The sequence below is a fragment of the Muntiacus reevesi genome, chromosome 15 (assembly GCF_963930625.1).
Source record: "Muntiacus reevesi chromosome 15, mMunRee1.1, whole genome shotgun sequence".
Lineage (NCBI taxonomy): Eukaryota > Metazoa > Chordata > Mammalia > Artiodactyla > Cervidae > Muntiacus > Muntiacus reevesi.
Window position 1 is genome coordinate 22,669,752 of NC_089263.1, and position 25,502 is coordinate 22,695,253.

The following is a 25,502-nucleotide window of genomic DNA, read 5'->3' on the forward strand; positions in this document are numbered from 1 at the left end:
ATGAGGCTTCTAGGATCTTAGCTCACTGGCCCCAGATTGAACCTGGGCCCCAGCAGTGAAAGTGCAGAGTCCTAACCTCTGGGAATCGTCCTCCTTACTACGTTTGAAGAGCTCCTTACCCACTTCAAGTCTCTGACAGTCCCCTCATTTTTTTTTAATTGAAGTACAGTTGGTTCACAATATTGTGTTAGTTTCTGGTGCACAGCACTGTGATTCAGTATTTTTGCGGATTATATTCCATTACAGGTTATTACGAGATATTGGGTATAATCATTCCCCATGCTATGCTGTATATCCTTGTTGTTTATCTATTTTATATACAGTAGTTTGTATCTGTTAATCCCATCCTCCTAATTTGTCCCTCCCCCTTCCCTCTCCCCTTTGGTAACCAGAAGTTTGTTTCCTATATCTGTGATTCTGTTTTATTTTTATTTTTTTTAGGGAGTCTGAAATCTTTTAATAATTCCTTGGCATCATAATATTAGCTCAGTTCAGCTCAGTTCAGTCATTCAGACGTGTCCAACTCCTTGCGACCCCGTGAATCGCAGCACGCCAGGCCTCCCTGTCCATCACCAACTCCCAGAGTTTACTCAAACTCATGTCCATCGAGTCGGTGATGCCATCCAGCCATCTCATCCTCTGTCATCCCCTTCTCCTCCTGCCCCCAATCCCTCCCAGCAACAGAGTCTTTTCCAATGAGTCAACTCTTCGCATGAGGTGGCCAAAGTATTGGAGTTTTAGGTTCAACATCAGTCCTTCCAATGAACACCCAGGACTGATCTCCTTTAGGATGGACTGGTTGGATCTCCTTGCAGTCCAAGGGACTCTCAAGAGTCTTCTCCAACACCTTGATTCAAAAGCATCAATTTTTCGGTGCTCAGCTTTCTTGAGTCCAACTCTCATATCCATACATGACCACTGGAAAAACCATAGCCTTGACTGGACGGACATTTGTTGGCAAAGTAATGTCTCTGCTTTTTAATATGCTCTCTAGGCTAGTCATAACTTTCCTACCAAGGAGTAAGTGTCTTTTAATTTCATGGCTGCAATCACCATCTGCAGTGATTTTGGAGCCCAAAAAAATAGTCTGACACTGTTTCCACTGTCTCTCCATCTATTTGCCATGAAGTGATGAGGCCAGACGCCATGCTCACCAAACACCAACTTGGGCTTACTGTCTACAACAGACAATTCAGACAATAGTACATTTTGCAATTGAAAGAATATTAAACCTGTTTCTCAAGTCACTAAGCGCCCTTCTGCCACAATTATTCCCAAAGCTTGCACGGATATTTTGTTGTACTCAAATTGTTTTCTTTTCTACTGTTAATCCCTTTGCCAATGCTTTATCCTAAGGAAGAAGGAAGTGATGTAGAGATCATAGCTTTCAATGGAGAAAAGGATGGCTGGAGAGTAGGGTCATCTCCCTTTATCCTTCAGCCAATGTTAACTACGTGTCAGACACTTTTTCATACGCAGTTTAATTTGATCCTCACAATGATCCTAAGAGCTGAGCATAATTATTATCCCCATTGGTGAATCTGTTTGAGAGTCTTCACTCTAAAGCAGCTGATTCTACCTCCTAACGAACAGAATGTAAAAAGAAAAAAAAAAACTGTATTGGAACACAGTTAATTTATCACCGTGTTCTCCAAGGGCACCTAGAGTTACTCAGTTCTTAACATGGTATGATTGTATACCCCCTCCTTTAGTCCTGGGAAAATCCTTCCCTCCATTCATTCTCTCATCTTCTATTTACTTCTAAACCCACTGCAATCAGGCTTTGGTTTTAGCCAGAAATTCATTGAAAGCACTCTTGCTAAGGTCACAGATTTGGCTTCAAATTGCCAATGAGAAATTTTTGGACTTTTACTCCAGTTGACCTTGACACAGCATTTCACATGGCTGACTATTACCTCCTTTTTGGAATTACTTATTCCTTCAGCTCCCATATTGCTTCTGCTAAGTTCTGAGTTTACCTACTTTTCTCATTATCTTTTCACTTGAATCCCTTGAATTCACTTGAAAAAGTTTGAGCTTTTACCCTGGCTAAATTCTCATGCCTTCCTAATATATTGTATATACTCTCTTTGGATAAACTCAGTTAATTTATAACTAAAGGGAACTCCCTGGTGGTCCAGTGGCTAAGACTCCACACTCCCAATGCAGGGGGCCCAGGTTTGATCCCTGGTCAGGGAACTAGATCCCATGTGCTGCAACTAAGAATTCCAACGCCACAGCTAAAGATCCCGTGTGTCACAATGAAGATGGAAGATCCCCTGAGCTGCAACTAAGACCCGATGCAGCCATAAAAAGTTAATTACCTTAAAAAATATATGTATTAAAAAATGCATAACTAAAGACCATTAACAACAATGGACTGTCACATTTCAGATCAATTCTTTCACCCCAAACAAAATATAATTAACATCTGTTTGAAGGCATCAGAAAAGTACCAAAGCACTGACTACTTATGGGGCCACATTTCTGGAAAGAAGAAAACCCAAGGAGGTGAACCCTTATTTTTGGTATGCATCTCCTCTTCACGCATTCCTTCCCCAGATGGACAGAAAAGAAATCCACCCAGCTGCTCAGGCTGGGAAATCTGCATCATTCTAGCTTCCTCTTTCTTACAGTTTTCACTCAATAAATTAGCAAACTCTGCTGACTCTCTCTCCTAAATCTCTCTGCTCCTTCCTCTATCTCTCCCACCTCACTACAACCCCGATGAAGACATCATTATTTCAAACACCCTTGGGTATTTAAATGTGGCATCCTAGTTGGACTCCTTGCTTCCAGGCTCAGCTCCACATGTTGCCAGAATCACTTCATTAAAATGCAAATCTAATCAAGTCCCTCCACTGCCTAAATTGCTGTAATGACTTCACTTAACCTGAAACATGACTCGCAACAATGAAGGCCTTTATGATTCCTTCTGAATGCCACTGTATCTTTCCTTCCACCCTAACCGATGTGAAATCCTAGGTTACTCAAGGAAGTCCAGGCTTCACTCGAATGTCACGCCATGAACTTTTTTTTTCTCTGCCTGGAAAACCCTCTCCACCCTCCACTCCTCCTCTAGGGTTCTCCGCATTTAGGGAGAATGAGTAAAATCCCCATTTCATAGACTTTCCCAGCAGTCCAATGGTTAGGACTCTGTGCTCCCAATGCAAAGGGCACAGGTTCAATCCCTGGTGGGGAACTATGATCCCACAAGCCAATCAGTGTGGCCAAAAAAATAAATAAACTTTTGACTTCCCTGATAGCTCAGTTGGTAAAGAATCCCTCTGCAATGCAGGAGACCCTGGTTTGATTCCTGGGTCGGGAAGATCCCCTGGAGAAGGGAACAGCTACCAACTCCAGTATTCTGGCCTGGAGAATCCCATGGGCTACAGTCCATGGGGTTGCAAGAGTCAGACAGGACTGAGCGACTTTCACTTTCACTTTCTGTTTCATAAGTTAAATCCAAATAAACTCAAAGAAATAAGATTTTAAAGTAGGAACACACAAACAAAAAAGCACTGGCAGAAGGCATACATGTATAATTTTTTTCTCTTTAAGGCAGGGGGTAGGCAAACTACACCCTGAGGGTCAAATTTAGCCTGCAGGTTAGTTTTGTAAATAAAACTTTATTGGAACACAGCTCTTTCCATTGGTTCACTGGTTGCCTGTGGCTGCTTTTTACCTGCAGCAGCAGTGCTGAGTAGCTAAGACAGAAACTATAGAGGCTAAAAAGCCCTTAAATATTTCCTCTCTACTCCTTTACAGAAAAAGTTGACTGACCATTAATTAAAAAAAAAAAATTAAGCAGATATTACCAAACTTAAAAGGTGGAGAATTCTGTGTATCTATAATTTAGAAACTACTGATTCTACAAACACAAACAATACTGAAAGTCAAATGACAAACTGAGAATATTAAAAACAGTTACAACAAATAGTATATATTCATGATAAAAGTCAGGAAAAGATCACCATCCAAATAGGGAAAAAAGTAAATGACTTCAGCAACTAATTGAAAGATAAAAAAGTATAAATGGGCAATAAATGCAGGACAATATTTCAATAAATACAGGATATTTTCTACCTTGTTATCAATCAAAAGGGGGCAAAAGAAATAATGACTCCTAGTTTACCTTAAAAAAATCAGCAAATTTAAAAAAATAGTTGTACTCTGTTTTAGCAAAAGTTCAAAGAAACAGGTAATCTAAGAAGAGGTAATGGGAATAAAAATTTGATCTACTACACTTTTGGGGAGAAATGTGTCTTTTAGAACACCAGTCAAAAGTTCTTACTACCTAAAAACCTCAGCAATGGGAAAATGTTATTTTACTATCAGACGGTCTAAAGCACAGGCTGTTGTATGATAATGTATTGGGTTTAAAACCTACTTTTTTCAGGAGACACGTGTGACTTTGACTGTCCCCGCACCAGCCTGCAGGTGGCGCCGTCACCAGCACAGACACCACAGTTGTCCTCCTTGGCGTTGCTCCCCAGTTGCCGGTCGCAGCCCACTGCCTGCAGACAGAAGATACCGTCAGGAGTGGGTAGAGATATGGGTATATCAGACCTTATGTATTTCAGAAATCATACCGATGGTATTATCCTTCTTAAATGTATGAGTTGGCTCTCTTTTATGAGAACACAGATTTTAAAGTATATAATAATAAATAAAGGGACTTCCCTGGGGGTTCTGAGGTTAGGACCTCTGGATTCACCTCCCAATGCCCAGGATGTGTGAGTTTGATTCCTGGCTAGGGAACTAAGATCCCACATGACTCATAGCCAAAAAAAAAAAAAAAAAAAAAAAAAAAAAAAATCCCAAAACATAAAACAGAAGCAATATTGTAACAAATTCAATAAAGAATTTGAAAATGGTCAAATCAAAAATAGAAAAATCTTAAAAATAAAAATAATATATAAAGCTTTACAGCACCATGTCATTTATATATAAAATTCTTATCCAAAGACCAAAGAATTAAAGATGAATGGAGGCTGCCCTTTGACACTCTCGTCCTTAGTTTTTTATTTATACTTCTATTCAGCTATTTTATGTACATAAAACGAAAGGAACATTACAAATACTTCCCCTCTCCTCCTCCCCCAACCCCTTCCCTCTCTTTCTATCCCTACCCTAGTCCTGTTCTCTCATTTCTTCCCCCAGATGACCACTATTTTGAGGTTGATATATATCCTTCTGTTCCATAGTTTAATTTAATTTTTTTCTATTTTTAATCTCAATCTATACCTACATCACTGGTCTTCAGATTATAAAGAATCTGCCTACAATGCAGGAGACCCGGGTTCAATCCCTGGGTTGGAAAGATCCCCTGGAGAAGAGAATGGCAACCTACTCCAAGATTCTTGCCTGGAGAATTCCATGGACAGAGGAGCCTGGTGGGCTATAGTCCACGGCGTCGCAAAGAGTCAGACACAACTAAGTCACTAACACACATACCTATATCTTATTCATATTGATAAATCCATCTCTCTCAATATCCTGTATCTGGATCTTTGTATATCCTTCTGTATCATTATCTATATTTATACCTACATAGTTTTACTTATATATGTATATATGTGTGTGTATAAAATTCTTCTAAAACCTTTTATCAATAATTTTTAAAATACAAGGAATTAACAAGAGAGATATCTCAGAATATGCTTATACTGACATCCTTCAGTCTCTTGTGAATTATTACTTTTTGTAAGTGAAGAGAAGTGAAGTGAAAGTCACTCAGTTGTGTCCAACTCTTTGAGATCCCATGGACTTATTAGTCCATGGAATTCTCCAGGCCAGAATACTAGAGTGGGTAGCCTTTCCCTTCTCCAGGGGATCTTCCCAACCCAGGGATGGAATCCAGGTCTCCCACATTGCAGGTGGATTCTTTGCCAGCTGAGCCACAAGGGAAGCCCAAGAATACTGGAGTGCGTAGCCTTTCCCTTCTCCAGGGGATCTTCCCGACCCAGGAATCCAACCAGCGTCTCTTGCATCGCAGGCAGATTCTTTACCCACTGAGCTATGAGGGAAGCTTTTGTGAGTAGTGTGTGTGCATCTGCTGAACTGTGAGCTTCCTTATATGGGAAAAAGGGCTACATCTTATATTTATTTTTATTTTATAAATATGACTTGTACATGACATACACTTAGTAATATTAACACTAACTAATGAGCTGGTTTATTTCTAACTCTCTGCACACTTTCAGTGTTATTTGTATTTATATGCCTGGTGGTTAAGTGCAGAGACCTTGGAGGCAAACAGCCCAATTACAACAACTACCCAGTCCTACCACCCCTTTCAAGATGCAGGATGTACAACAATGCAAACTACTCTAGGAGGCTCATTTTCCTCAAGAGTAAAATAGGGACACTCACACATACTTCACAGAGGGTCTATACTAGGAATGAAATGAGAAAATACATGTAAAACTCCTAGTAGAGTGATTAGAATACTCGAAGGGCTCAACAAAAGAGAGCCCCTTGAATCACCTCTCTCTGTTTTTCATTTTGCCTGGACTCCCGGGTTGAGCCCCTACACTTCAGCTAGGGGGAACTGCTGGGTCAGAGTCTGTATCCAAGGTGTTGACGGGAATATAAAACTGGAGGAAGTCGAAACCACATCTATCGACTATTCTTTTCAAAGTGCTGCTGCTGAAGGGAAGGAACAAGATCAAATGAAAGTTTCAGGGAGAGGTGGGAAAAGTTCCAAGGAAGTTTGAGGAAAAGCCTATGATTAGAGATATTTTCAAATTCACAGAGGGATGTCGTGAAGAAAGGCTTTGCATTTGTTCTGTGTATTTTCAAATGGTGAAAGATACAGGTTTAGGTGTAATTTAGTTCAATATGAGAACGTTTTTAGAGTCAGAGTTATCCAACAATAAATATTCAATCACAGGCTAGGTAGGAGACTTTGGGACAGGAAAACTGAAGAGGGGATTAAATTATTTGATGAGCAGCTGAATCCTCTGAGACCCTTTCATTCTGATTATATGATTTTTTATAAAGATAATAGTGAAACAGTAATAATAATAGCTGATTTTTATTGAATGCTGGTGTTATGCCAAGCATGTAATACACATTATTTCATTTAATTTTCATGGCCACCGTTTGATACCTTTTATCTCGATTTTACAAATTAGACATCTGACTGTTTCTGAGGTTACATGACTTTCCAACATTACACAACTAGTATATTGTTTGAATATCCAGGTCCTCTAACACCAGAATCTTATCACTATGCTCTATCTTCCTCACCTTTAGTATCAGCAGATGGAAAACAACAAACCTAGTTACACAGGCTTTTATATTAATATTTACTAAGTACATGTGGAATAACTTAAGAGTGATTGATTTTGGAACCATACTTGCATGGTTAAGATTTAATCAATGAGTAACTTGCGTTCAAGCAACTTTCTCCAAGGGGAGTAATTCTACCATTAAATTATAGAAATACTGTTCCTGGGCCAAGCTCTGTCCTCATGCATGCGAGTCCCTGAGCACTCTGCATTTCATGAGAATGAGAATCGCTCTTTATCTGGTCATTCAGGAAGGGTGTGGGTTTAGGAGCTAGGATGGGCTTGTTTTGAAGGGTGTTTAGAGCCTTGCAAGATCTTGCGCAATCAAATACCTCCCTGAGCACTGATATTTATTTCATAATTTTTAAAGTTACAGTTCATCCAAATCCTGCAGCCAATAAAAGCATGTGAAAACATCACAGAAAAATAATATCTAAAAAGATCTGATTGCCTTGTGATTCATAGGAGATAAGCCAAAACTGCCCTTGAAATTGAGGGACTACTGAATACTGGCTCTCAGATCTCATCATAATCAACAATGAGCAACTTTTTAAGAATTGCCTGAAGCATTTTCAAGTTCAGTAACTTCTCCTGAAGTCAAGATCTCTAGCTGTAATGATTTAAAAATCGCTAATTGATAAACATGTCAATAAAATGTATTAACATCCACACAGCCAATTTGTATAGAGCCAGGCATTACAGTCTAAATTAATAAGATGGATTCCTATCTTACAGTGCAGTTGATGAGACAAGTTACACAACACTGGGGATAATATAAGTAAAAATTTAAGATATATGAGCAGTACTTTGGGGAATAAATACTCATATATAAATCGTCACTTCAGTGAAGGATTATTTCATAGTTCCAGCCTATGATTTCTTACACTGTTCATAGAAGTCAGTGTTTAAATAAGGGTCTTTACTCCAGATGGAACAAAGTATGAATTTCCCAGATCAGTCAAATTTAATTCTTCAAGAAGCAAATAATTTTTTGAGTCAACTTCTGTTTGAGATCTCTGAAAATTGAATTCTACATTACAAAAAATTCTAACATTTCTGCCTGAAAAATCAGAGTATATGGAGCTATGGCAGTCATTAGGAATATTCATAAATAATTAGTTTCTCCCTTAAGCCCATGGAGGACTGCACTTCCCCACCCCCTTAGAAATAAGTGTGGTCATTGATTGTCTTTGGCCAATGAAATATGAGTCTAAGTGTCTGCATCTCTTTGGTTAGAAGCTTCAAGGGTCAGCGCATGAGTCACACGTTTCCCTCCTCACTGCTGTAGTTATTATGCAAAACGTGTATGCAAATAAAGGCTCCTTCAGTCTGGGTCTCTGAGACATTCAAGGGCAGACACCCCTGCTGACCCACATTGGCCAAGTAGCATGAATTAAAAGTAATCTTTGTTTTAAGCCATGGAGCTTTTGGGGGGTTGTTTATTACTGAAGGAAACCCTAGCCTCTATTATATTGGAGTTCTACTTAACTATTGATGGATAGAGCAATGTCATTAACATCACGGTGTTGCTTGAAATTGAACACTTCACATTAAAATCTAGATTTCTGGCTCCTGTTGACAAAAACTGATGTTTATATATGGTTGATCCCTTGAGCACATCAACAAGCAGGTATATATTCTCCAGCTCATGATAGCTCTCATTACTCACTATGACTACACCTGAGCAGTCTTCCTCCCTGAGTGGGGTGTAGATATTTGAGTTTCAACCTCTGTCCTAAACTGTCTAAGCATCGCTCACCTATTGTGCTGACTGTCATCTGCTAGAATAGCATCTCATTTCCAAACTTCAGTGATACTTGCAGTAACACAAAAAGTAAAAATATCATCAATATAGCACAAAGGTTAAAAAAACAGATTTTGGAATTCAGTTTCTTGGGTTCATAATCCAGTTCTACCATTTTCTAGCTGTATCATCAGGGCAAATCACTTAGCCTCTTCAAATTCCAGTTTCCTTATGAACACAGTGAGGATTATGACTATCCCGACTTCAGAGTGTCTGATGTGCTAACACAGCCAAGGGCTTAGACAGTGTCTGACCCCGAGTAAGCATCCAGTGTGTGTTGGATGCTATTCTTTTTACTAGAAACAGAGAGTGATTTCTTCATTTACCCAGTCGTCAAGGAATTCAAAAAACCTGAAAGGTACATTGGACTTGTTATGCAGATCTGGTTCCAAACAGATCCTATTTCTGGTAAAAATCAGGCCCCCAAAGCAAAAGCAAATTTCATTGAGTGAGTAGGGTTGTCTAATGCTAGATGCTGTGCTCAGACTCATGGTAGGTTGTTCTTAGGAGCACGGTGACACAGTCATGTAAATAAGCAAACTAAACACACTTGCAAAAATTATTTGCAGCCTCTGCCAAGTGAACATCAGGGCTCAGTTCACTGATTCTGAAGTAATCAGAGAGAACCACACAGTTTAATTTCTCCCATCCCGGTAACTGTGGACAGCCATAGCCACACAGTCCAGAAAAGGGAATTTATATGAACATTATCCTGTGGAAGGAAAGATACTGAATTCAACTGAGAAGCATGTGAGTCACTTCTGAAGAAGTGCATACAATTCTTTTGACCTGGACAGCCTTACCAGAAGAGCACTCAGTTTTCAGCAAGCGACCACCTGCCCAAAAAATCCGCTTGCCTGTCAGACTCACAAAAACATGATAGGAAGCACACATTCTACTTAAATTTTTTTTTCCATCTGATCCTAGTTCCCCAACCAAGGATCAAACCTGCACCCTGCCCTCTGCATTGGAAGCATGTAGTCTTAACTACTGAACCTCCAGGAAAGTCCCAGGAAGTACACATTCTAGAGGGACTAATTCAGCATTGAAAACCACCTTTATCCTGTGTACCTGCTCAGTCACTCAGTCGTGTCCAACTCTTTGTGACCCCACCAAACTTGAACTAGAAAGTTCAAGATTTGAGGCTGAGAGAGAAATAAAAGAGACCAAGAGATATGAACAACCTTTGCATCTGCAAGTAGATAAGACTCATTTATTCAACCAGTTTTTAGCTAAGTACTTTGGATGGGGACAAACATTGTGGGAGTACTGGGGTATGGCAGTGAGTTGAAATGTACAAGTTAAAAAGATAAAGAATGTCACGGTAGCTCAAAAAACAAGATCCAACTATGTTGTCTGAAGGTAGAATTGACTCAGCAATGGATTACATGTGTAGATTGAAAGAGAAGACTCAAGAATGGTTTTTTTAAAAAAGGTACAGATGACCCTATCTGCAAAACAGAAATAGAGACAAAGACATAGAGAACAAACACACGGACACGAAGTGGGGAAAAGGGGGTGGGATGGACTGGGAGATTGATACTGACACACATACACTACTATGTATAAAATAGATAACTAATGAGAACCTACCGTCTAGAGAGTAACACAACACTGTAAACAACTGTACCCCAACAAAATTTTTTTAAGAAAAGAATGACTCCAAGGTGTTGTGGTGAGCAACTGGAGATTGTTTTCCAGATGGAGGGATATAGGAAGAAGAAGCTCATCTGATAAGCAAGACCACGGTTCCTCCAAGCATAAGAAGTCAGAGATACCTGGAAGGGTCTGACACTTAGTAGATGGTTAGGGTCATTTGCTACTGTTGACTGCTGTTTTTGTTATGCACAAAATAGGGTAGATAGAATAGTAAACATTCCCTATGTTTATAATTTTTTCCAGTTATCAAAGGAATGGAGTAGAATTCTATCCCTTCCCAACAATCCCCACACTGTCTCAGCAACCTGTCATAGACCCCTGAGTCCTCACCCCTATTGCAAGCCATGGGAGGTTATACCTCAGTCACATTCATCACAACTCTGCAAAGATCACTTTAAAAAGTCTGCTGGAGTACACCCTTGCTAATTACTTAGGAAATAAGTCACTGCTCCCACAGGCCTCAAACAATGAATTACTTTTAACAAGAAAATTCAGAGAACCTATCAATACCAATAAATCAGTAGTTCTCGAAGTGGTGTCTCTGGGCTAGCAGCATTAGCACCTCCTGGTAACTTGTTAGAAAGCAAATTTTGAGGCCAAACCCTAGACCTTTTGGGTCAGAAGCTCTGGAATTGGGGTTCAGAACACTGTTTTAACAAGTCCCTCAGGTAATTCTGATGTACTTTCAAGTTGGAGAACCACTGATCTAGGAAAATCCACAAGTCATATATTATAGTCTTTTGACTCTATGTGGGCAAAATTTACACTATTTTGAATAAGTAAAATATAATCTACAGGTAAATAACACTCCTTAAAATACGTTTTACATTAAAATCCTCAAAGGCAATATTTGGTCTGCATGAACTGAAGTACAGAAGAGAAAGGTTATCTTTACTTAGACAGTGGTTGCAGCACAGGCTGGAGACAGGGGCCCGGGCAGCAGCTGTGGCTTACCTGGCAGATGCCACTGATGCACATGTCCAAGGAGTCAGCAGTGCACCGAGTCCCATCCAGGACTTTGGGTGCCAGCTCCACCACCAAGTTTTGTCCCCGGGCCTGACACCTCAGCGCGCAGGGGGCAGCAGGGTCGTTGTACTGTGGAAGCCATTCATAATAACGTCCCTGGTACTGAACATCATTGTAGGCTGAACACTGCTGGGCTCGGAAGTCCTCTGCATCTGGAGGGCAGTCCTAAGTCAGAGAAAAAGGGCCACAGGCACATCACGAGGTGAGCTGGACCAGCACAGGCTAAGCAAGAGTCCCATGAGAGCAGACCCCCACCTCCTTCTCTCCAGAAGTCACTTCATTCCTTCGTTTTTGTTTTTTTTTAAAACTTCAGAATCTTCAGTGTGGAATTCTACTGTGGAATTTTCTGATCACGAAGGGAATCACCTAATTTATTCTGATTATTTTTCCACTCATGTAGTTTTTTTCAGATAATTAAAGCTTACCCTATGTAAATGCCAAATTCTGCTCTGTTTTAAGCATACTGAATATAACATAAATTTTCAAACATATTACATAACCTCTTTATTTTTGAAACAAAGGAAATGGAATGTTTTTGGAGTTTTCCTAAGGTTGACCTAAGGTCTTCCATAGGAAATATTAATCATCATCCATGCCTTCAGGAGCCATTTCAACATAAATGATTATTAGCAATTATTTTAACTGGTCCCAAATTGCTGCACTAATGTGGGAACTTGCGTTTGTTTCACTCTTTTTGTCGTCTAGTTCAGAGCCTTTCTTCTCTTGCTCTCAGGCCCCCAGCCATCACTTTACTGGTACCCAGTGCCTGCCTTTGACTGGCTCTAGAATGGAAAGAGACAGCATAGCTTTTTCAAATCTTGTCTACAACAAAAAGCAAATCAACAGCCCCAAGGAGCTCTCATGTGAAAGTCACAGCAGACTGTTTGCAACCCTAGTCCATGGACTTCTCTAGGCCAGAATGCTGGAGTGGGTAGCCTCTCCCTTCTCCAGGGGATCTTCCCAACCCAGGGATCAAACTCTCTTCTCCAGCAGATCTTCCTGACCCAGGAATCAAACTGGGGTCTCCTACATTGCAGGCAGATTCTTTACCAACTGAGCTATCAGGGAAGCCCCAAGGAGCTCTCATACTAATGGTAAAAAGAGTTTGTACAAGTTTTGATGACTCAAGGATCTTATTTAATTACTAACCGATCTCATCAGACATTTCCAAAGCAAGATGCTGAATGACCAAAACGTTACTTTACTCTTCAAAACTGAGCACAGACTTCCCAATTAATGGGAATGAATTCACTTTTTAAAGAAAATAGATTCAGAGAGGTAATATATTTTTTTTTATATTGCAAAAGAAATAAATGTTCATTGTAAAAACTCTGGGAATAGTTTCTATTCAAAAAAAGAATAAATAACAAAGATTCTTATACATAAATCTTTGACCAAACTTTATTATTTCCCAAGAACAAACTCCTGGAAATAAAATTTCTGAGAAAAAAGATATGTTTCATGAGCATTTCAAAATATTGCCTCATTGCCCTCCAGAAAGGTCTTCTTATTATCATCAGGATATATAAGTTCCCTTTTGTCAGTATCTCTTCTTGGTTTGGATATAATTTTACAAAATTTTTTCTAATCATAAGTGTTAAATAGAATTTCAATTTTTTTAAAATTTCAACGTTTTAATTTGCATTTATTTTCATTATTTAGGTTTAGTATCTTTTCATGTATATTTGCTTCTTTCATTAATTCTTCAAAAATTTGGTTTTTGTCCTTCATTTATCTATGGAATGTTTGTGTTTTTATTATTTTAACAGATAAAGCTATTAAATTTCAGAGTGAAGTTATCAACTCTTTGTTGTTTGTATTGAAAATATTTTTCTCATTTAATTTTGTTTCTGGTGCTTTGTGAAATCAAGAAGTTTTAAATTTTTATGTAGCCATATTCATATTTCCTTTCAAGGTGTCTTTCTTTACTAATGAGATATGCTTTTCACACCCTGCCATGAAAAAAGATAAACACTTAAATGTATTTTTATAGTTCCTTATAGTTTAGCAATTATGTTTAACTCGTTATTGCATTTGGAATTTATTTTGATCTATGGGGTAAGGTAGAACTCTAACTTTATTTTTCTGCAAATAGTTATTAACAGATTATCAGTCAGAATTTTAAAATATAATTTCTTCTATTTATCACCTTTTCACTACTTGATTTTTGTATTTTACTGTGTTTATGCTTTAGACCTTTATAAAATGCCTCAAATCCTTTTTGAATACAGTATTGTCCACGTAACTCTCCAGGCAAGAATACTGGAATGGGTAGCTTTTTCCCCTCCAGGGGATTTTCCCAACCCAGGGATCAAACCAGGGTCTCCTGCATTGCAGGCAGATTCTTTACCAACTGAGCTATCAGGGAAGCTTTTTTTGAATATAGGTATGGATGGCATCACCAACTTGATGGACATGAGTTTGAGTAAACTATGGGAGTTGATGATGGACAGGGAGGACTGGCATGCTGCGATTCATGAGGTCACAAAGAGTCGGACACGACTGAGCGACTGAACTGAACTGAACTGAGGGAATACATAAAATATAATTAATAAACATACCCCTGGAATTAGTTGTATTACTTTGTTGTGAATCAATCTAAAATCTTATATGTGTCCACATTTTTCTTTGTTTTAGCAAGATTAACCCTTAACCAAGGTCACACATATGAAAGAATCAAGTTGAAGAAGATTAAGACTGGATGACATTTTTCTCTTGGAATAAGGGCTTTGTCTTCCATCTAGCCATAGAGAAGATCATCAGTGATAAAATTATCTCAACTCCTCTTTCCTCAACCATGGCCTATTTTCTCTGTATCTGACTCTTTGAAATCCAAACCAGAGAATTTAAGAGAGCAAGGTAAACATAACTTCCCTTGCATCAGGCCCACTTAGCATCCTAACCGTGCTCCAGGAACTGCAAGTGCTAGCTGACTCCTGAATGTCTTAAAGCCCCCAAATCAATGAAGCTTTACAAAATCAGCTAATTAACAGAAAGCAGCTAGGAAGCCAGCCGAAGCTGAGCCCTTGCTGAAGGGGTGGCCAGGTTGGTCTGTGTGACCCAGCCTCCTTTGCCAAGGCTGACTGTCAGAGGCAAACAACTAGTCCATGCCAGGTCAACCTTTCCCAGGAATTTGGAATTGCAACAGAAGAGTTGAAGCTGAGAACTCACATTACTCTGGGCTAGTTTTATGTGATGCATGTTGAAGCAAAGTGAGCCAGTTCCCACAGCAAAGAAGAAATAATTAGACATGAAAGAAGGTCAGATCACAAACCATGGGTTTCAATTGAAGGAATAAGTAACCCGGGCTTCACTTTCTGATTCCTGGGTCCTCAAGACGTGCTTATGCTTAAATTCCACTAAATATCCACCCACCCATTCAGTGAATTCCATTTCTTTAAGCTAATCTGAGTGGGCTTCTATTTCTTACAAATGATGACCCCTGATTAAGACAGCCATATATCTGGACAGTGTTTTCTTGTTTACCAAGAAATATCACTGACATTCTCTCATCATCACCACCCTTCACATGAGGTAGGTCAGGATTATCAGTAGCCTCGTTTTCATAAAGGGAGAAAACAGATCCAGAAGGTCTTCAGTCACTAGCCCAAACACAGACAACTAGAATATGACAGAGCCAAGACTGAGTCCCAGAGTAATGAGCATTCCATTCCATGATACTGCTTTCTAGTCATTCTGGGGGACACTGATTACTTATATTAATGCTTTCATTCACATGGTGCTCTTCCAGTGTCAACACTAAGCCTGTCTAGTCTGCTTCAGCTGGGTCCCATGCCCTGGCTGGAGACAATCTAGGGATCCTTGTGTCTAAAGTTTAGTTGATGTTTGGGAAGCTTGGATGCCAAACATCCTTCTGCTTTCCTCTGTCCGAGATGTGTTTCTTCACATCAGTTAAGTTCAAGACAACACTTATTTATTAAATATACTTTATGGGCTTTGCCCAGGTGACATGCTGTGAGGAACACAAAAGAAGAATATCATCCATAAGCTACCTAGTAAGCTTGTTATCTTATTGGAGATGTAGAATCTATGTGCATGGAATTCACTGAAACAGTAGGTTATCTACTGCTGTTTGTAGACTTAGAGAAGGACTTTGCAATGAAAGAAATAAAATTATTTTCCAAGAATTAAATTTAAAATTGAATAAATAGAGTTGATAAGGAAAGAATCAATCTGATAAGGAGAGAAAAGATCCTAATCAGGAAGACTTGACTCAGTCGGGAAGAAGTAGCCAGCCTGGGAGGCACAGAAATGGAAAAGGAGAAAGAAGAGGAGAGAGATGAAGGAGGAAGATAAGGAGGAGAAGGGGAAGAGATGGGGGGAAGGGAAAATGGAGAGGGAGGTGGAGAGGGGATGAGATACAGCAGACAACAAACAGCACCCATTCAAGGACCACTCTAAAGACAGAGGTCTCCCTTCCTTCCTAAAGCCATGAGAATACATCAACTTGTATGGACGACTCAGGGAGAGAAGTTGAGACTATCTGATAAACTGAGAATTTTTATGCAAGAGAGACCATTTCGTAAGAGATGATTTATATAATGGGATTGGACCAAACTAATTTGGATTAGATATATTCCCCTAGATAACCAGTGAGTAGGGACTCAGGAGAAATACAATTTTTGTATAAGCAAATTTGAACATTTTATCTTATCTTCCTATCCATGTTGTAGTGTGAGCTAAATTTCATGATCCTCTTACATAGCAAATGCCAAATTTCCCAGCATAAAAATAAATTACCATAGGTGACTATTATCAGCTAGAATAAGCAAATGATGCATCATGAAGAAGTAACAGTTCAGAAGGAACCTAAACAGTGATATGATGTGAATAGGACAAGATATGACAGACAACATAAGCAAAAGGCAAACAGTAGAAATAAGTTCAATATCTATGAGGCACAGCCTTGTCCAGCCAGGATGAATAAGAGATAAATCTCACCAACTGCTGGAGGACCTGAAATGCAAGTGAGGGGAACTGAAAGCAAAAAAGACCTACAGTGGGTAGTGACACAGAAAAGGGACACAATAAATGGCATTTTAGGAGGGCCAGGACGATAGCAAGATGGGCTGGGGTTCTGGAGACAGATATGAGAGGACGTAGTCCTTGCCTAAAGTAGGAGCAGAGTATAGGATCCAGAGTATAAAGGATCTTTCAGGGGTCACATCAAATGTTACCTCTTCTGGAAAATTGTCAGGGAGTCCAGGAAACCCACTGTGCAGAATTACGCATGCCTCAGTCTTTGTTCGTATAAAAATGTGTTCAGGCTACAAAAACACTCTTTCCAAATTATGATATATTCATTTTTAAAAATATGTTCCCTTTGCTCTCTTCTAGCTTTACTTTTAATCCCATAAAGCCTGGTATAAAAACATATGAGTGAGTGAATTCAGGTGCAAGGCCTCCTTGGTGACATGCATGACTGCCCTTGGAACCTCTCCACTTCTCCATACACCTCTGATAAGGATAATTCTTCCCTGAGGCCTCAGTGGCCCAGCCCTGGCTGCAAGAGTCCATGCTGAGTGCTGATTGGAGGGTCATGTCTGAGGACAGCCATTACCTGAAGCCATAGGACTGCACACAGACATGTTCTGTTCCCTTCATCTCACAGGCCTTCCAGTCCAAAGTCTGATCTCCCCTAATCACTTTCAACTTTGTAGGGAGAATGAGGATTAAATTTACTTATTCATGAAAAGGCACTCAAAACAATGCCTAGGATTTTTAGTAGTACTTAATGAGTCTGAGCCATTGTTGTTGCTATTATCATTGATCTTGGTTAGGAGTCAGAAGGCTGGTACACATGTGAAAAATTACATGGTCCTAAGGCTGAGAGCCTGAGCCTTCAAATAACCAGGAACAGAAAAGTATTAGCAACCTCAGGATCAGGACCAAATGTCAGGTCTCCAGGGCTCACTGGCAGTGCCTTCTGCTTCTCAATATAGCACACTCCCCTATGTGGCCACTGAGTGACATCCCTTGGATGGAATGGGAGATCTTGCAGTCCCATCACATAGAGTTCTCAGATCCCAGCAGTGTAGGTGCAGGCATCTTTGGATCACGAAGCAAGTTTCCCTTATAAAACAGTACCTGACCTGGGAATCACTGAAGGCAGCTTCCTTCAGAGGAGTGGGTGACGTGCCCAATCCCTAGGGACAGAGGAGCCACTGACTATTGAACAAGTGTGGGCTATTTCAGTGAGGACGTCGGAAGCATTGAGAAGCAACAGCAGGACTCATAACTCAGTTCTCCCAACTCAGTTCTCCCTCCATTTGATGAGGGCTGCAGAACAGTCCCCACTCCTGTTCTCTGGACTCCTTGGAGATTTCAACAAGGTTATTCTAAATCCCTAATTAATGAAACAGGAAGCACCTCAAGTAGTTACATGTAAAAAAAGAAACCAAGATGTGACCATATTCATACCCTGAGTTCATTCTGGTTACATCCACTTATGGGGTTTCCCAGGTGGTTCTAATGGTAAAGAACTCACTTGCCCAAGCAGGAGACATGAGAGGCACGGGTTAGATCCCTGGGTCAGGAAGATCCCCTGGAGGACAGCATGGCAATCCACTCCAGTATTCTTGCCTGGAGAATCCCATGGACAGAGGAGCCTGGCAGGCAACAGTCCATGGGGTCAGAAAAGAGTTGGACATGACTGAAGCGATTCAGCATGCATGCACGCACATAGACTTATGGCATTGGACACCCTTGCAAGGTTTCTATAATCACTTCTGAAAAGGAACAGATCTTCTTACAGATCATCAACCCTGCAGCTAGGGCTGCATTTATCCATGTGGTCGGCAGCAGGGCTTGAGTATCATGGCTGCAGATACTTGGCACATGGAGAGGGAGGGGTGCCCTGAACACTACTGATATGAGAGATCTGCCATAGAGTGCCCTTCTTCCCTGTAAGGAATGTTGTTGGAAACTCTGCATTTGTAATGGCAAGTGCAGAAATTAATTTCCTATTCTAATGAAATCTCTCTAACAACCCTCGTAGGACTCCCAACTCTGAGAAACAGAAGAGGGTGACATTTACATGGCTGTCCTCTCCACTAGCTCCCACCTCCTAAGCATCTCCTTCTTACCAGCCTAGAGATGCTAAAGATTTCTGCAAATTCCTCTGAGGGGGGCATCAGTTAGAGACCAAGGTACTCTTAAGACCCTCAGAGCCTCAGAGGCATCAGACCTTCACTCAAACTAATGTTTGTGTTTGACCATTGCAACCAATATGCACCGAATTTAGAGATTACATTTTATCTCTATATCGTATGGCAGAGTAATCCCAGACCTTTATCACCCTTGTGCTGAAAAGAGCAGTCTTTTGGAATTAGCTAGAACAGTCTCTCACACACACACCTAGAATGAAATCTCAGAATGCAATATCTTGATCTGGGCATTTAAAATGAATCCCCCAGATAGCTTCACAGAGTACTGCTTGACAGTATACTGTTGTGAAATTTATCCTGGAATGACTGCAAGTAATTTGCCATACCAATTTATCTGAGAAGACAAGCTGTTCTGTGGTGTTCAGCAGAATAATGCACCTTCCCCAAGATGGTCACAACACAATCCTTAGGACCTGTGATTAGGCTACCTTATATGGTGAAAGGGGCTTTGTCTAAAGCATCCTTTGACTACGGTTAAGGACCCTGAGATGGGGAGATTATCCTAGATTATCTGGGTAGGTGACACTTGTTCAGTTGTCATCAAAGGCCAATGTGACTACATAAAAATGGACAGAGAGATGTAGTGTTGCTGGCTTTGAAGACGGAAAAGGGGTCCACAAGCCAAGGAATGAGGGCAGCCTCTAGAAGCTGGAAAAGACAAAGAAACAGATCCTTCCCTGGAGACTCCAGAAGGAACGCAGACCTGCCGACATAATAATTTTAGCCCAGTGAGGCTGTTAGCAGACCTCCAACCTCCAGAACTATAAGATAAATTTGTGTTGCTGTAAGCAAGTGTGTTGTAACGCATTACAGCAGCAATTAAAAAATAAAATGTACCCAGGAAAAAGGTAGCAGACCCAAAAGTCATGTTTATAAGTCCCCCAGGCTGCTCATGCATCCACATGCTAGACTCTGCTTATACCTAAATGCCAGCCTGTACCTACTTCTCTCCCTCCTCCTCCCCTCCTGGATTCCAGCTCACTTAATTGTGTACCTAAGCACACGTGTGTCACTCGATTCTCCAAGCTCATTTTGTCATAAGGACACACGAAACCTATTTGCTTTGTCTCCCCAAATCCCTTTTAGGACAGAGTGGACACAAATATACTGACCTGAGGGTTGGAAGTCATTGTATTTTGAGTGCCCCCAAAATTTGTTGTTGTTGTTCAGTTGCTAAGTCATGTCTGACTCTTTGTGACCCCATGGACTGAAGCACGCCAATCTCCTCTGTCCTTCAATATCTCCTGGAGTTTGCTCAAACTCATGTCCATTGGGTCGGTGATGCTGTCCAACCATCTCATCCTCTGCCCAATAAATAAGAATTTTTCCCACCCATATTTGAGAGAGAAACATTTCTGCTTCGTCACTTAATAAAACAGACTGAAAATATGGCTTGAGTTCCAGAGACAAAAGGTCTTGCTAACACTGTGTGTTCTCCACTCCCCAAGTCCACAGCTGCCCATGGAAGAGAAGTTCTGGTCTATAGAACAGAAATGCTTACTCAGGACTGCAGTCTCACACTGGCCCAGGACAGAGGAGGAGGAGAGAGCACAGTACCCCAGTAAGTGAAATATTTAAAATAAATGGACTTAGATCTCCAGAGTTTCAGAATTTCCTTTGAACTCCTGTCATTTCAATTTGGGTATAAAATAGGATTTGTGTTTTCTGATATTTATTCTGCATTGCACATTTGTATTGGAATTTTATTTTTTGTTCATTTTGATCACTGTAGGATGAGAGTAAGGTTTATAAACCCTTCCCCAGGTGTGATTTTCTTGAGTCACGACCTTCAGTACTCCTTAATACATTTTGCAGGGGGCAGGACAGGTGTTTTGGAGCATGAGAAACAGCACTAGAGAAGTTCAAGTCTGTACTCTTCCCACGTGGTCTCTGGAAAATAATTTCACCTCCCTCAACCCCAGTCCCCTCATTTGAAAAAACTAACCACACCTCATATGCAAACATCTCAGAGATAGTTGTGAGGGTTAGGTGAAATCCCATACATAGAGCACTTTGAACTTGGAAAGCATTTATAAATATTATGTATTGTTTCTATGAAATCAGAAATTATTAAATGTTTACCAAATTAGACCATAAATGACCTAAAAAAGGTAGTATAAATGGAAGGTATGAGATACACAAAATCTGTCATCAATTAAACAAATATTCAAATTTTCCACAAAGAGTACCAAGAGGCAATTAGCTCTACAATACATAATATTATTACTTAAAACATGAACATATTTTATGGGATTATATATTTTTATGACAGAACTTACATGATTGCTGCAAGTCTTGTATCGAATATTCTGCCCTTCACAATTCCTGGTGGGGGGGAAAGAAAATAAGGATTTCATGGAAGTTGCAAGCAGGGGAGAAAAAAGTGAAAACAAGGCACTTGTAAAACTTTTATTCACGAACACTGACTCAAAGATTCAAAGTTTAAATTCTAAGAAATAACTTTTAGGAATCAGGAGGCCAAAAAGTCTCACAGAAGTGTCACAATAGTGAATTCTTTAGCTGAATTCATGTAATAGTATTACTTAAGCACAGTTTTAGCCCTAGGGTTCATATAACCACTGAAATTAATAGTATTATAGTATTGTGTGTATATTGTGTGCATATGTTTTTTTTTCCCCCTGTGAAAAGGAAAGGAAAGCTACTGGCACCCCCCTGTGGTAGCACCCCACTGTGGGAGAATTTCTCTTCCTTACTTGCTGAGGTCGCCAAGTTAACTGGGCCCTCTATACAAAACATCATCTCACTTACATGTGAAATCTAAAATATGACACAAATGAACATATCTATGAAATAGAAACTGACTCACGGACGAAGAGAATGGACTTAATGTTTGCCAAGGTAGGGCAGTTGGGAAGGGTGGACTGGGAGCTTGGGATTAGCAGATGCGAACTAGTATATATAGGATGGATAAAGAACAAGGTCGGACTATACAGCACAGGGAATTATATTCAATATCTATGATAAACCATATGGAAAAGAATATAAAAAAGAATTAAATATGCATAACTGAGTCAGCATGCTGTAGGGCAGAAATTACATTGTAAATCAACTACACTTCAATAAAGTTTAAAAAGCAAAAAAAATTTTAAAGCATAATTCCTAAAAAACAAAAAATTTCCTAATGCATTGAACAGGTATATTTAATCATATTTTCATATGTCACTACATTCACATTAACTGTTAAAATACTCTAAAGAAATACAACTGTCTCTGCCAGGAATTAGCTTGTGGCAATGCTTATATTTTACTTCAGCCACTGGTCTTACTAAACAAATGCTACAAAATAGTGTTGGGGCAACTTTCTTAGACTACTGATACTGTAGGGTATCAGTAGGGTCTGAAGTAGACCCTACAGTAGACTGTAGGGTCTGAAGTCATATCCCCATATACATATAGGTTTGAGAATCCAGGATGACTACCACACACACTCCCCTGCCCTCCAGCCACTTGCTCTGGGACCCTGCACTCATCTTCCAGGCAGACTTTCCTTCTGGACGTCTGGAATTCCATCTGGCAGGTCCCTTCCTCAGAGCAGGGCTTGCTGCTCTATATTTTCTATATACATTAACTCCTTAAGATAACTCACCTGTCAACTTTTCCAACTTTTCCATGGAGTTATGTTTTTACCCTTTACATTTCCCTGGTCAATTCAATGGCAAATTTGGAGCCAGAAAAGCTAAACACAGGCTTAACTCACAATCTTGAATTAAAAGTCAATTGTCACTATGTCATTTGTTTTAGAATAGTTAATCTGGGAAGAACAGAACTACTACAAATTGAATCCAAAGAGATTTTTTTTTTTTTTTTTTGCTGGTGTGATTTAAATATGAGCCTATATGAAATGACTGAACCAGTCTATGTCAGAAATATATAACTCACTGCATATCCTTTCTGACGATTCTATTTTTATCAACTATAAAAAGATTAAGTGAAAACTAATAATGTGCCAAGAAGTGTAAAGGAGGAAAATATATCATGAAAAAATCCCATCATCAAGACCTTTACCCTTAATATTTTAGCATTTCATCTTCCAGTGTTTCTGCCATAATTTATTTACAGATTTATTTATAGCCAATTCAACTGTGTATTCAGTTTAATATTATAACCATATTCCTACTTTATTAATAATTCCTTGGAAAAATTATTTAATGACTACATAATAAACTATTATAAATACATTACTTGTCTTATAGTTTTGCATTTGAATTTTTTTAAATTGTGGTAAAATACACATCACATAAAATTTACGATCCTAACCAATTTTAAGTATACTATGCAAAACTGTAAGTATATTCACACTGTTGTTCAGACACTGGGCTTCCCCAGGTGCTCAGACAGTAAAGAATTTGCCTGCAATGTAGAAGACCTGGGTTCCATCCCTGGGTGGGGAAGATCCCCTGAAGTAGGAAATGGCAACTCACTCCAGTATTCTTGCCTGGAGAATCCCATGGACAGAGGAGCCTGGCAGGTTACAGTCCATAGGATCACAGAGAGTCAGGCATGACTGAGCAACTAACACACACACAACACACACACACACACACACACACACACACATTAACTTTTGTAGGCACTTGCGCTGTCTCTTGTTTTTCCCTACTTTTAAAATTTATGTAGAGTAAAATTCACTTTTGGGGGGGTTCACACTTCCATAAGATTTAACAAACCCATATAGTTGTGTAAGCACTGCCACAAGCAACATGTGGAACAGATCCATCATCCCATAAATGCCCTCAGGTTGCCCCCTGTAGCCAACTTCTCTCCACCCTCAGCCCCTGGCAGCCACTGACTTGTTTTCTGCCCCCATTAACTTTACCTTATCCTGTAAATGGAATCACACAGCATATAGTCTTTTGACTATATCCATCCATGTTGATGTGTGTACCCGTAGTTCACTCCTTAACTGCTGAACACTATTCCACTGTGTGTATCACACAATTTACCTATTCACCAGATGGATATTTGAGTTGTTTCCAGCTTTTAGCAATTGTAAACACAAATGTTGTAAACATTCACAGACAGGTTTTGTGTGAACACAACTTCAGTTCTCTTGGGTAAATACTCATAAGCAAGATTGCTGAGTCTCCTTATTTTATATAATAATTTTCTGCTAAACATTTTTATGCTTCCATTTTTGTTCAAATTTATGTTACATATCTAGAAATGGATAACAAATACCAGTCATTTGATCTTATGACTCTTCCATGCATGCATTTTTAACTCCTGGTTGGCTAAGTATTATTTGACTTGGTCATTTCTTCAAGAAGGGTAAATGTCTCCCACATTACTGAACTTTGTACTTCACATAGGAAAGGTAACGCTGCAAGATGTATTACTTTTTTCATGATCCTTTCCCCTCAAAACTGTAGACATGCTTTATTGACTTCTGACATTTAGACTTGCAGAAGATAAGTCTGAGTTTTATTCTATTGTACATGTATTTTATTTTTTTGTGGAAGCATATAGTATTTTGTTTCATTAGCATTTTAAGTAAAAACCACAGTCAGGATGTACCTATTAATAGACACGTGTTAATTTTCATCTATTTTGACTAAAAATGTTTAGCCTTTTTGACTGGAATACTCAAGGTCTTTATTTTCAGTGTTGTATATTATTCTCAGGTTATAATTTTGATTACTGCTCTTGTTCCAAGGATACTTGTAATTCTTAAGTGCTGTGCAGCTTGTGGGATCTCAGTTCCCTGAAGAGGGATTGAACCTGGGCCATGGCAGTGACCATGAAAGCCTGGAATCCTAACCACAAGGTCACCAAGGAACAACTCTGATACACTTTTTCTTTCTTTGTAATGCTTCATGAACTCATCCTTCTCCACCTACATCTCCAACCATCCTCACCTTATTTTCTGTTTCAATTGCAGCTTGTATCCTAGTCTCTTCATATCTGTTTTCTGGAAGATGTAATCCCTAATGGGAGTTAGAAAACTTACAGGAGAAAGACATCTTGGAGTGAAATGAAGAGCACTACAGCTGCCTCCAAAAGCATGACCTAAATGATAGTTACATTTCTGAACTGAAATACAGACCAGGTAACCAGTTTTCATTTGACTACTGCTTCTTATTTTTATTCTTTGGTCTTAATTTATTATATTTAAAAATGTATACATGTGTATATTCCCTTATACATTTTGAAGATGAATGTTATAAAAGTAAATCCAAAGCATTAGAGTTACAGACCTCATACTGGTTGAGCATTACCAATCTAAGATCCAAAGAGCAGAATTCAATAATGATAAGATTCAGTTGTCCTTGAGGTTTATGCTGGCTTTAGAAAAGGCAGAGGAACCAGAGATCAAATTGCCAACATCTGCTGGATTATCAAAAAAGCAAGAAAGTTCCAGAAAAGCATCTGTTTCTGTTTTACTAACTATGCCAAAGCATTTGACTGTGTGGATCACAATAAACTGTGAAAAATTCTGAAAGAGATAGGAATAGCAGACCACCTGACCTGCCTCTTGAGACACCTGTATGTGGGTCAGGAAGCAACAGTTAA

The 25,502-nt window shown here is 39.5% G+C and overlaps 1 protein-coding gene across 3 annotated transcripts in view; it reads right to left on the reverse strand.

The window, feature by feature from the left end:
• ADAMTSL3 (ADAMTS like 3) overlaps window positions 1-25,502 on the reverse strand; it is a 361,288-nt gene that overhangs the window by 199,839 nt on the left and 135,947 nt on the right. For all 3 annotated transcript variants that reach the window (XM_065906671.1, XM_065906673.1, XM_065906672.1), the window contains exons 5-7: window positions 21,251-21,296; window positions 11,713-11,949; window positions 4,391-4,517 (exon numbers count right to left, since the gene is read on the reverse strand). In XM_065906671.1, the coding sequence (XP_065762743.1) occupies window positions 4,391-4,517; window positions 11,713-11,949; window positions 21,251-21,296 (410 nt within the window). The remainder of the gene's footprint in view (window positions 1-4,390; window positions 4,518-11,712; window positions 11,950-21,250; window positions 21,297-25,502) is intronic.